The sequence below is a fragment of the Onychostoma macrolepis genome, chromosome 04, assembly GCF_012432095.1.
Source record: "Onychostoma macrolepis isolate SWU-2019 chromosome 04, ASM1243209v1, whole genome shotgun sequence".
In the NCBI taxonomy this organism is placed as follows: domain Eukaryota; kingdom Metazoa; phylum Chordata; class Actinopteri; order Cypriniformes; family Cyprinidae; genus Onychostoma; species Onychostoma macrolepis.
In genome coordinates, this window is record NC_081158.1 from 5,961,055 (window position 1) to 5,973,761 (window position 12,707).

At 36.6% G+C, this 12,707-nt stretch overlaps 1 protein-coding gene across 1 annotated transcript in view; it reads left to right on the forward strand.

The window, feature by feature from the left end:
- LOC131538450 (zinc finger protein 493-like) overlaps nt 1-12,306 on the forward strand; it is a 29,865-nt gene extending 17,559 nt beyond the window's left edge. The window contains 1 exon segment of the mRNA XM_058772328.1: nt 4,793-12,306. Coding sequence (XP_058628311.1) covers nt 4,793-7,359 — 2,567 coding nt within the window. The 3' untranslated portion in view covers nt 7,360-12,306.
- The last annotated feature ends 401 nt before the right edge of the window (nt 12,307-12,707 follow it).

A 12,707-nucleotide genomic window follows, 5' to 3' on the forward strand; every position in this document is an offset into this window, starting at 1 on the left:
GCGTTAGTTTGTTGTGATTGGAAGTCATTTAGTGTGTGATGTCCGTCTTTTCTTCTGTAACTATTTACAAAGTCAGCAAGCCTATAATGCCAAGTGTTTTAAAGTCTGTACAGAATTTAAGTCGTGTAGTGTATTCCAGTCTAGAGAAGATCCTATTTCAGAGTTAAACATTATATTTTACCAGCCAGATTCCCTGAACTCATCCACCTATGCAGCCTTGATCATATTCTTGATTAGAAAATCATTGTAATGCACCCAAAGATAAGGAACTTATTTGAATACTTTATCAAATCTTTAAGAGGCCACTACCGTGGCCTAACTGGGAGGGAGAACATCAATACATGAACATACGAATAAAAGAGGAACTGAAGAATCGCTGGTTGAAATTAATTTTTAAAACTATTCTTCAGCACCGTTTTGCTAATGACTACTTTCTGGACCATGTAGTTTGATGCGGGTCAGTTTGGTATATTGACACAATTTTTACTGTGATGTGAGAAATGGCACAGTTCTAAATTATAGTTATAAGTTATAGACCTGATACTTGCCAGTTATGATATAAGGGGCATTACATGTCCGACACAAGCGCTAAGCGGCTGACCAATCACAACAGAGTCAGAATCAGAGCAGACTGGGCTTTTCAAATGCCTGGTTTCTAGGGTGATGAAATTTTATGTTTGTTTGTTTTTTATTTACATTAAAACATGTAAATCTATTTTAGTAGATCCTTTAACGAAATCATAAACCTGTAAATGAGCATAATAGGTCCACAACAATGTTGGTTGTCAACTGTCCCATATATTGGGCTTTTTTTATGTGTCGCATACGTGACTTCTAAGGATGCACTGAAATTGTTCGGCCGAGAATAGCAAAAAAAGCTCTTTTGGTGTTCGACTGAATAATATGTACCGAACAATGACGTGACACGATCAAATACAGGCGCGCACTAAAGCAGCAAACGTGTATTCGAACAGCGCTGCATGAGCTCGCGGCACCAGGGTTCAAAGTCCAAAGATCTGTGCTGAAACACTGTTATTCGTCAGTTGCTCAGTAACATTTTTATGATTTTTTTAAAGACATGTGACAATGCGATACGTGCGACAAACATCTTTCCAAATTCCTAATGAGAATCATTTATAAATCTGTTGTCCACAAAAAGAAGCACTGAGATCCTCCTGCGGGTTTCTGCCCAAATAAAAAGCAACAACTCCAACAACATTCATAAATGTTAGTATTGTAGTTTTACTGTTCTGTAGAATAAAATAAAAAAGTAAGACAATAATCATGAAAATAATAATTACCCTACAACAGCTCATGCATGCCTGATTCAAGAAGGGGGTCTCAAAAATGGCCAAAAAATATAATTTTACTAACTTATAAGATAAATTGTGCTTTGTTGGTATGATGTCTGTTAAAAAATGTTCAGAGTTAAGTAAATATTTTTAAATTGTTGTTTTGTAACAATTTTTTTATTTGATAAGCAGGAAAAACAGTAAAAACCACATTTTGGCTATTTAATTTATGCAATTGTAAAAAAGAAAAAAAAGAAAACAAAAAGCCAAAATAGATGGGGAAAAATGCGAAAAATCTTGTTTGGTATTGTTTCAGTGTTTCATTTTGTTCGGCTTCGGCTGAGAATGATCACCGACACCTATCATCATCCAATCACAGCCAAGCTCATGCAGTAAACGTTAAGTAAATCAGAAATCGTGAACATAACTGTCCCACCTTACAGCAAGCGGCGCTTGCACTAACACCAATTCCGTCCGTGTTTTGACTTCAGTCAGGGGCGCAGCAGGTGTCCCACGCACTGTAAGAAACAGGCGATTCTGTCCCCCACACTTTTTGGACCCACCGCCAATATTTCAAGATTCAAGATTTTATTTGTCACATACTCGGTTTTTTATATATATATATATGATGCATAACAAGCAGTGAAATGTAAGTCAGGTCCATAGATTGTGCAAAATTTAGACAAGTATAAGACAAAAAAGTAATAAACATGGAGATGAAGATAATAAGAATGTACAAAATTAAATAAAGTGCCTGAGGATGGATTGCACCAATGAGGATTAAGTTTATATCTAGATTAAATCAAGGTTTATCTAGTAATTCTGTTGCACCAAACTTTAAATGTTGTTTAAAAATAAGCAGGTTTATATTTAAACCATCGTTTTGATCCTGGATTTATTTTATATTTAAGATAGATTAACTTTAATCCTGTTGCTCCATAGCTTTAAAGGGTTAGTTCACCCAAACATGAAAATTCTGTCATTAATTTCTCACCCTCATGTCGTTCTAAACCTGTAAGACCTTTGTTCATCTTCAGAACACAAATTAAGATATTTTTGCTGAAATCCAAAAGCTCTCAGATCCTCCAAAGACAGCAACACAACTGCAATGTTCCCAGGTCCAGAAACGTAGCAAGGACATCAGTAAAACAGTCCATGTGACATCAAGTGTTCAAACGTAATTTTACAAAGCAGTGAGAATAAATACATCGTTATTATTGTTATCTTTGCACACAATTTATTCGACAATTCTTCTCCTCGAGTTACCGTCTTCCGCCATTTTGGAGAGTACCCCAGATTGTAATCAGCGTTGTTTACGTTCAGCATGCACAGTAACTTTGTAACTACATGTCAACTAATTCTCATTAATTTGCTACATGTCTACTAACTCTCAGAGTAGACTGTTAGGTTAGGGTTAGTAGAATAAGTTGACATATACTTGCAAAGTTTCTCATAGTCAGTATGTTGTGGACCCATCAAAATAAAGTGTTAGAAGTTATTAAGCAGTCTACTAACATTCTAATGACTGCTAGTTGACATGTAATCGCAAAGTTACTTACTGTTAGTAGAATGTCTAAAGTGGACTATCGAAATAAAGTGTTGCCCATCTTCTTGACTCCCCCATGTTAGAAATTTCTCTGTTTGGTCTTGGAGTCTCTATTACTGAGCCGATGTGTTGAATCAGGTGTGTTTGATTAAAGGCAGGGTAGGTTATTTGGTTCAAAAACGATATTTTTTTTGTTATGCTGGTAGAAAGTCTCTTCACATCCCAATAGCTATCACTAAGTTAAAGACATAGTTCACCCAAAAATTTAAATTACCCCATGATTTACTAACCCTCAAGTAGGGGTGGGTGATATGACCAAAATCTTATATCACGAAATGAGTAAATAAACAGTATTCGATCGTTATGTAGATAGATATAATTAACACATGTATTGTGTATTCTACACACTCACACACACACAAACAAACACACATATAATAATATTATTATTATTTTATTTTATTTATTCTTATTAAAGTTACAAAAGTGATTTAGTCAAGAGCAATAAGAGATTTTCTATCACTGTTGTTTGTTTAATATAAATGGCCGACAGGACGAATATTGGACAGCTTCCCCTTTAAGACCTAAGTCTGGATCCAATATACTGTTACATATGCGTTTTCATTTTCAGCTGTTTACTCTCCCTTAAGACCTAAATCACTGTGATTATGAGGATACTTGCTGAAGATTATGATGCATACAAGTGTGTTTATGTAATCGTTCAAATCCAATAAAGCGGCAAAATAAAGTGTGCTCCTCTCACACAGAAACAGAGACTGCGCACGCATATAGCTCTGTTGTTTGTGTTTCAACGGCTTAAAATCGGTTGTTTTAAAACTGCAGTGGTTAAAAACGCGTGTCCATGCTACAGATGTAGTCCCTCGTTTAGGAACGAGCTCTGGCTGGTCATTCTCCACCTGGTTCTGTCTCCCCTTCACGCACCATGATGGCGTGTAAGATTGCAGTCATCCAAATGATGAAAAAGTATTGCCGTAAGCAATGTATTTTGTGACACCACGAAATAAACGATAGAGCATAATATGAAACGACAGACTTTTTATTTCGTCTATCTGATACATCATCATATCGCACAGCCCTACCCTCAAGCCATTCCAGGTGTATATGATTTTCTTCTTTTAATCGATTGGTCTCAAACTCAATTCCTGGAATGCCACAGCTCTGCACAGTTTAGCTCCAACCCTAATCAAACACACCTGATCCAGCTAATAAAGGTCTTCAGGATTACTAGAAACTTCCAAGCAGTTGTGATTTGGAGATGGTTGGAGCTAAACTCTGCAGAGCTGTGGCCCTCCAGGAATTGAGTTTGAGGCCACTGTTTTAGACGATTACAAACTGTAAAAAATAACTCTGATTTTAACAGTTGAAAACACATCAATCATAAAGGCAAAAATGCCAAAAATAAATCTAAAAAAAGTGGAAATAAGTTTAGAAAGCATGAAGCTGTGTCAGAATGCCATTCTTTTAGTTAAGTCCGAAGCAACATGCAACCCATAGTAACGCTTTTTGACAATGTCTCGGATAGTCTGATGGCAGATAAACGTAAACAGTATATAACTGACTTGAGTGATTTGTTACAAAAGTGTGCATCAAATATGCTAAACATGGAAGCTAGAATGTGTGACATGCTAGAAAAAAACCTCACTGGTTCTTGAGTTGCCGCATTTTTCTTTTAATGTCAGTTAACAAACTTGCTTGAAGGTATATACCGCCATGTACTGCCCGACTCTTTAGTGACATCTGGTGTAAAATAAAGGATCAGGATTGGCTGGCCAATACGATCAGTTAAAAAATGCTGAAATTATATTTAAAAAAGTTTCTGAGATTACATGCTACACCACTTTCAGTAGCTTAGTGTGTATAAAGATGTATAATCCATGTTGTTGGTTATGTTTTACTTGTTTAAAATGTTTTTGATGTCTGTTTTTTGCCTTAGACCTGACATCATTTAAAGAGAATGAAGTACTGAATGAAATGGAAGAGAAAGAACAGTATGAGAGCCATCATGATTTCATGACTGAAGAAAAACCTTTTAATTGCTCACAGACTAAAAATACTTCCTTACGAAAAAGAGTGATAGGAACTAGAAGTTGTTTACCCTGCTTTCAGTGTGGAAAGATTTTCACTCAACATAGAAACCTCAAAACTCACATGAGAATTCACACTGGAGAGAAGTCTTTCACCTGCCAACAGTGTGGAAAGAGTTTTTATCAACAAGGAAACCTCAAGGTCCACATGCGAATTCACACTGGAGAGAAGCCTTACACATGCCCTCAGTGTGGAAAGGGTTTTCATCAACATAGAAACCTTAAACTCCACATGAAAGTTCATACAGGAGAAAGGCCTTTTACTTGTCAACAGTGTGGATTAAGTTTTACTCAAAAAGGAAGCCTTAACAGGCACATGAGAATTCACACTGGAGAGAAACCTTACTCATGCCCTCAGTGTGGAAAACGTTTCAAACGAAAAGGAAACCTTGATTACCACATGATAGTACACACCGGAGAAAGCCCTTTCACTTGCCAGCAGTGTGGATTAAGTTTTACTCAAAAAGGAAGCCTTAACAGGCACATGAGAATTCACACTGGAGAGAAACCTTACTCATGCCCTCAGTGTGGAAAGTGTTTTGATCAGCATGGAAATCTTAAAGTCCACATGAGAATTCACACTGGAGAGAAACCATACACGTGCTCACAGTGTGGAAAAAGTTTTGATCAAGGAAACTTTAAAATTCATATGAAAATTCATACAGGAGAAAGGCCTTTTACTTGTCAACAGTGTGGAAAAAGTTTCAGCCGAAAAGGAAGCCTTAAGTACCACATGAGAATTCACACTGGGGAGAAGCCTTACACATGCCCTCAGTGTGGAAAGGGTTTTCATCAACATGGAAACCTTAAACTCCACATGAAAGTTCATACAGGAGAAAGGCCTTTTACTTGTCAACAGTGTGGAAAAAGTTTCAGCCACAAAGGAAGCCTTAAGTACCACATGAGAATTCACACTAGGGAAAAGCCTTACACATGCCATCAGTGTGGAAAAAGTTTTGATCAAAATGAAAAGCTTAATGTACACATGAGAATTCACGCTGGAGAAAACCCTTTCACCAGCCAACAGTGTGGAGTAAGTTTCACTCAAAAAGGGATTCTCAATAGGCACATGAAAATTCACACCGGGGAGAAGCCTTACACATGCCCTCAGTGTGGAAAGGGTTTTCATCAGCATAGAAACCTTAAACTCCACACGAAAGTTCATACAGGAGAAAGGCCTTTTACCTGCCAACAGTGTGGAAAATGTTTCAAACGAAAAGGAAACCTTGATTACCACATGATAGTTCACACTGGAGAAAGCCCTTTCCCTTGCCAGCAGTGTGGATTAAGTTTTACTCAAAAAGGAAGCCTTAACAGGCACATGAGAATTCACACTGGAGAGAAACCTTACTCATGCCCTCAGTGTGGGAAAAGTTTTGATCAGCATGGAAATCTTAAAGTCCACATGAGAATTCACACTGGAGAGAAACCATACGCGTGCTCACAGTGTGGAAAAAGTTTTGATCAGCAAGGAAACTTTAAAATTCATATGAAAATTCATACAGGAGAAAAGCCTTTTACCTGTCAACAGTGTGGAAAAAGTTTCAACCGAAAAGGAAGCCTTAAGTACCACATGAGAATTCACGCTGGAGAAGACCCTTTCACCAGCCAACAGTGTGGAGTAAGTTTCACTAAAATAGGGATTCTCAATAGGCACATGAAAATTCACACCGGGGAGAAGCCTTACACATGCCCTCAGTGTGGAAAGGGTTTTCATCAACATAGAAACCTTAAACTCCACATGAAAGTTCATACAGGAGAAAGGCCTTTTACCTGCCAACAGTGTGGAAAACATTTCAAACGAAAAGGAAACCTTGATTACCACATGATAGTACACACTGGAAAAAGTCCTTTCACCTGTCAGCAGTGTGGAGTAAGTTTTACTCAAAAAGGAAGCCTTAACAGGCACATGAGAATACACGCTGGAGAGAAGCCATTCACCTGCCAACAGTGTGGAAAGGGTTTTCATCAACATGGAAACCTTAAAGTCCACATGAAAATTCATACAGGAGAAAGCCCTTTTACCTGTCAACAGTGTGGAAAAAGTTTCAATCAAAAAACAAATCTTAAAAGGCACATGAAAATTCACTCTGGGGAGAAGCCTTACACATGCCCTCAGTGTGGAAAGGGTTTTCATCAACATAGAAACCTTAAACTCCACATGAAAGTTCATACAGGAGAAAGGCCTTTTACCTGCCAACAATGTGGAAAACGTTTCACTCAGAAAGGAAGCCTAAACAGGCACATGAGAATTCACACTGGAGAAAAGCCTTACAAGTCCCCTTAGTGTGAAAAGAGTTTTGATCAACGTGGAAACCTTAAAGTCCATGTGAGAGCTCATACTGGAGAGAGCCTTTCAACTGTCAACAGTGTGGAAAATGTTTCAACCGAAAGGGAAATCTTGATTGCCACATGAGAATTCACACTGGAGAAAGAGTTTAAGTCAACATAAAAACCTTAAAGTTCTGATGAGAAGTCATACTGGAGAGACCCTTTACCTGCCATCAGTGTGGAAGTTTCGGCAGAAGTTAACTTTGAAAATGAATCCATTTTTGGCTCATGAGAATTCAGTACAAAAATAAGCCATTTACATGTGATCAGTGTGGAGTTTCAGATAAATCTTACCCTTAAGCTCAATCCTTGAGGATTCAGTCAAGAGAGAAAGTCATCAAAGTGGTAGGAGTTTCACAGACAGGAAACACTTTGGAGTCATGTGATTAATCTCATCTGAGAGAAGTCTTGCATTTCATATCACTGCAGACTTGCAGAAACTAAGCAAACCTTGAGGTTCACACTGGAGATTTCACTTGCCCCCAGTGTGGGAAGAGTTTCAACCTAAAAAGAAACGCTAACGTTCACATGAGACTTAACACCGATGAAAGGTATTTCAAATGTCTTCAGTTTGAATAGTTATATCAAGAGCTTATATATAGCTTATATTGAGAGACCTGAAATGTGGAGTGCTACTCAGTGTGGCAAAAGGTTTACAACAACGAGCAATTTCAGTAATCAGTTATGCATTCATTCTGGAGGAAGACAATTTAAGTTGTGCAAATGTGAGACCCTATCTGTGTTCTGATGTCATTACTCATGAAAATACACATTGTTAAGTTTTATATTTAAAAATGTGTTTTCACTAGTTGTTACACCCCAAGTATGGGACCAGCTTAAGACTTGCAAAAAGAAAAAAAAATGTTGCAATGGCCGGGGAGAAATATAAATAATATTTATATTTTTATTGCCATACTATGTATTTACAGTTGCAATCAGAAATATTCAACCCCTCACCTCAAAAGGCATTATAGTGATATCAGAATGAGCTTTATAGCCAGGTATGTTTACACATACAAGGAATTAGTTTTAGTGACAGAAGCTCCACAGTGCAACAGAAAGACAGCGACAAGACTAGACACAGATAATAAAAAGAATAATATACAAAATGGCAAAATTGAAAAAATTTTATGTACAAGGATGTTATGTGCAAATTTGAAATGTCAAGTCAAGTTTACTCATTGAAAGATTCATTAGTGATGAAATAATTACTTTATAATTGTATTTGAGTCTTACACACATGCTATACAGTTAATCTGAGTCGTGCATTAATTTGAGTGGTGACAGATATTATGGGAGGGGCTTGATGGAGCGCAGGTGATGCAGATAACTTGATCTCTAAGAAACTCTAATGTCATGATTCTGCTTCAAAGATCAAATTAAATGAATTGCTAATTACCACATTGAAATAAAAATGTAAAGCCTGTACAAATACTAGAAATCATGAGTATAAATAATTGGGAATCATGTATGAATCATGAATTACAAATAAATTAAAAACTGCACATTTAATTTATCTATTAGCTTATAACATTTATGTAGTTTTATTTGCTTACTGTCTTGCCACTAGCCAATCGCTGCATTGCTGATCGCGGTTTCGAGTATCGATACATCTGCCCTTTTCGGGGAACACGAGAATGCGAAGTAATCTTAGACAGCTTAATCCAGATATTTTAATCTAATACGCAAATTCGTTTGAAGAAAACTAGGTTTTCATTAAATTATTATTCTATAACATCTTGTCTGTCATCTCTGAAAAATAGCGATTTACAGGTGCTGGTCATATAATTAGAATATCATCAAAAAGTTGATTTATTTCACTAATTCCATTCAAAAAGTGAAACTTGTATATTATATTCATTCATTACACACAGACTGATATATTTCAAATGTTTATTTCTTTTAATTTTGATGATTAGAGCTTACAGCTCATGAAAGTCAAAAATCAGTATCTCAAAATATTAGAATATTACTTAAGACCAATACAAAGAAAGGATTTTTAGAAATCTTGGCCAACTGAAAAGTATGAGCATGTACAGCACTCAATACTTAGTTGGGGCTCCTTTTGCCTGAATTACTGCAGCAATGCGGCGTGGCATGGAGTCGATCAGTCTGTGGCACTGCTCAGGTGTTATGAGAGCCCAGGTTGCTCTGATAGTGGCCTTCAGCTCATCTGCATTGTTGGGTCTGGTGTCTCTCATCTTCCTCTTGACAATACCCCATAGATTCTCTATGGGGTTCAGGTCAGGCGAGTTTGCTGGCCAATCAAGCACAGTATCACTGTCATTGAACCAGCTTTTGGTACCTTTGGCAGTGTGGGCAGGTGCCAAGTCCTGCTGGAAAATGAAATAAACTATACAAGTTTCACTTTTTGAATGGAATTAGTGAAATAAATCAACTTTTTGATGATATTCTAATTATATGACCAGCACCTGTATTGCAGCAAGCAGAAAAGACTCTTTCTCTTATGTGAAGAACGTGCTGCGGAGGTGCTTTCTCTTAACACCACAAAAACAGTTAACCTATCAAAATAAACCACGTAGCATATATAATAAAGCTGTATCAATGCACATTTCCTGCCAGTCCTGTGTAAACTGGCATGCAAAGTTTTTTTATTTATTTATTTTGTAATATCGTCAGATGGCGGAACGCAAGAAAACAATGCTGCTCACTTAAACGATCTTGCTCATCTCAATCTGCTCAATCTTGGTGATGTCTTTGCCCTAAACGATGTTATAATGGACTATTTCACATCCAGAGATGAAGGATCGGATGATGAAGTTACTAAAGAGGAGGAGTCTGATGACAGTCTGTTATATGCACAGGTGCGCTGCGCTCACTACAATGTACGCTATTCGTGCTATCGAAACATACAAGGGGTGATCAAAAGTTCAGAGACCAAACAACGGAAAACTGTCCTCTTCAGTCTGTTTGTGTAATGATGCATAATAGCGCTCATTCTTAAAAGGCCCCCTGCACCATTTTCATATTACTATGCATTACTTTCATTTAGTTCAAATGGTGACAGCATGAAATAAAACTACAAGTTTAGAACACAAAACTACAAGTTACATCCCTGAACTGTGTCTGGGTATGTATTAAGTCCAGATTAGAACAGGAGAAGAATTGGAGAGCCTACACGCTGTAATTTGTGATGTTTTATGAACAGATTTATAGCTTACACTTAATGTTCAAATGTATGCAAGTGTTCTGTGTTCCTTGGGGTCATTTTGTAACTTTTACATCATGTACAGTGACTAAAATAAGTCTTTTACCTGTGATACTTGTGACTGTTGTTTTTTATTTTCATTGCCTCACTTTAAACCCGTTTTTCTCAAAATTCCATTCCTGAAAATCATAGCTATCAGCCAACTTCAGATAGCCATACATTTTGATACATTCAAGTTATAGACAAAATAACTCAGGTTTCATATGGTATCAAAACCTAAAAAAGGTCCAATTTGACCATGTGGGATCTTTCCTAGATCGCATCACATATATGCAGCTGAACAAGGCCGGTTCCAGACATTAGGAGTCTAGACAAAACCAACAAAATTCATGTTGGAGGCCCTCTACCCCCAATAAAAAGCACTTGAAACAAATATGATCCCTAACCTTTTTGTTTATACAACATTTGATTTTAAATCTTGCATATTTTTACTTAGCCTATACAGTACAAAAGTTTGGACCCATTACTGTTTTTGAAAGAAGTCTCTTATGCTCATCAAGCCTGGATTTATTTGATCAAAAATACAGAAAAAAACCCCCAATAATATTTAGAAATATTATTACAATTTAAAATAATGGTTTTCTATTTTAACTATACTTTAAAATATATTTCTGTGATCAAAGCTGAATTTTCATCAGCCATTACCAGGCTTCAGTGTCACATATCCTACTTAAATCATTCTAATATGCCAATTTATTATCAATGTTAGAAACAGTGCTTAATGTTTATTTTATAACCTGTGATACTTTTTTCAGGATTTGTTGATTATTAAGAAGTTGCTATAAGTTTGATAGTGTTCATCGTCTGTTTGATTACATGACATTAACTAACTGCTTGATTTTTACCGTACATTTCTGTCATATGTACATCAACTTGAGATAGTCACCACTGATAAGCTATTACTAAATATAATGTAGAAACTTTCATTTTCTGCAAAGCTACTTTGCAACAATTTGCATTGTGAAAAGCGCTATACAAATAAACTTGAATTGAATTGAACATATGCACGATTACTTCCTGATTTTAGGTAAGCCAGCTCAGTCATTTCCGGTCAACTGTACTGTGCCGAAAGGGGAACTTCCTTTGCTCGGTTTCTTTACATAATCCATTAACAATTTGGAGAACATTTTTATTTGTCTAAGAGGACCAAATATCCACGTATACTGTTTCAGGAATGACAAAAGCAAATGTTAAATTTGAATGAATCATCTGACGAGCCGATGTCAAAATAGAGCTGTGCATTAAGCTGTTAAACTGTCAAACTTTGATTCTGCACAAGAGAGGGCTATTAAAGACACTCCGTTGTTATTTTGTTCATGTATTTACACACGTGTTCCGTCTAACTGTTATATAAACTAAATATCACACTTGTAGATGTGAGATATATATATATATATAAGGCTGCGAAAATGCAAGTGCAAGACTAAATTGACAGTTGGATTAATATCACTCAACAGCCATATTTTGTTTATTTTTTTGTTTTCTGAGTTCAGCTGTCTTTTCAAACTAAACTGTTCCAGGACTATCACTGCTAAGCAAGTGAAACAATACAGAATAATAATTGGCTTTTGTTTTGTTATATTTATTGTTGGATTAATATCACTCTACAGCCATATTCTGTTAAATGTTTTCTTTTCTGAGTTTGGCTGACTTTTCGACCTAAAATGGTCCTGTGGTCCACTACAGTGGAGATGCTGTAAAATTAAAATTTAAAATAAAATTTAAAAACTCTACATTGTAGAATGTTTTTTTTTAACCCAAAAGAAGTAGGAAATCACACAAAACAAAAATATTGATGACACTTTTTTCCCTCAGGTCTCAGGAGGATATAGATATTAGAAAACAAAAGTGTGAAAAATAGCTGAACAGCCAATCAGAATGATCAGATGGCCCGACTGACCGACGAGCTCCGACGCCGATTCAACATGTCGAATCGGCAAAAAAAAAGCTGATGAGGACCAACTTCAGCCGACGGTGCGGAACACACTGAGAAAACTTAAGTCTGCCGACGAACAAAAACTGCCCGACGGCCGACCGTCGGCTTGGTGTGTACCGGGCTTTAATGAATGAACCATAACTGCATGGTTACAAAAAAAAATCTCTGTGTATGTAACTGACATGAAACAAGAAAAAAATGCAATGCCTCTTTCGGTTTTGCCAGATGGCCTGGAGAAGCAAGACAAATTGCACCTTAATGTAATTTC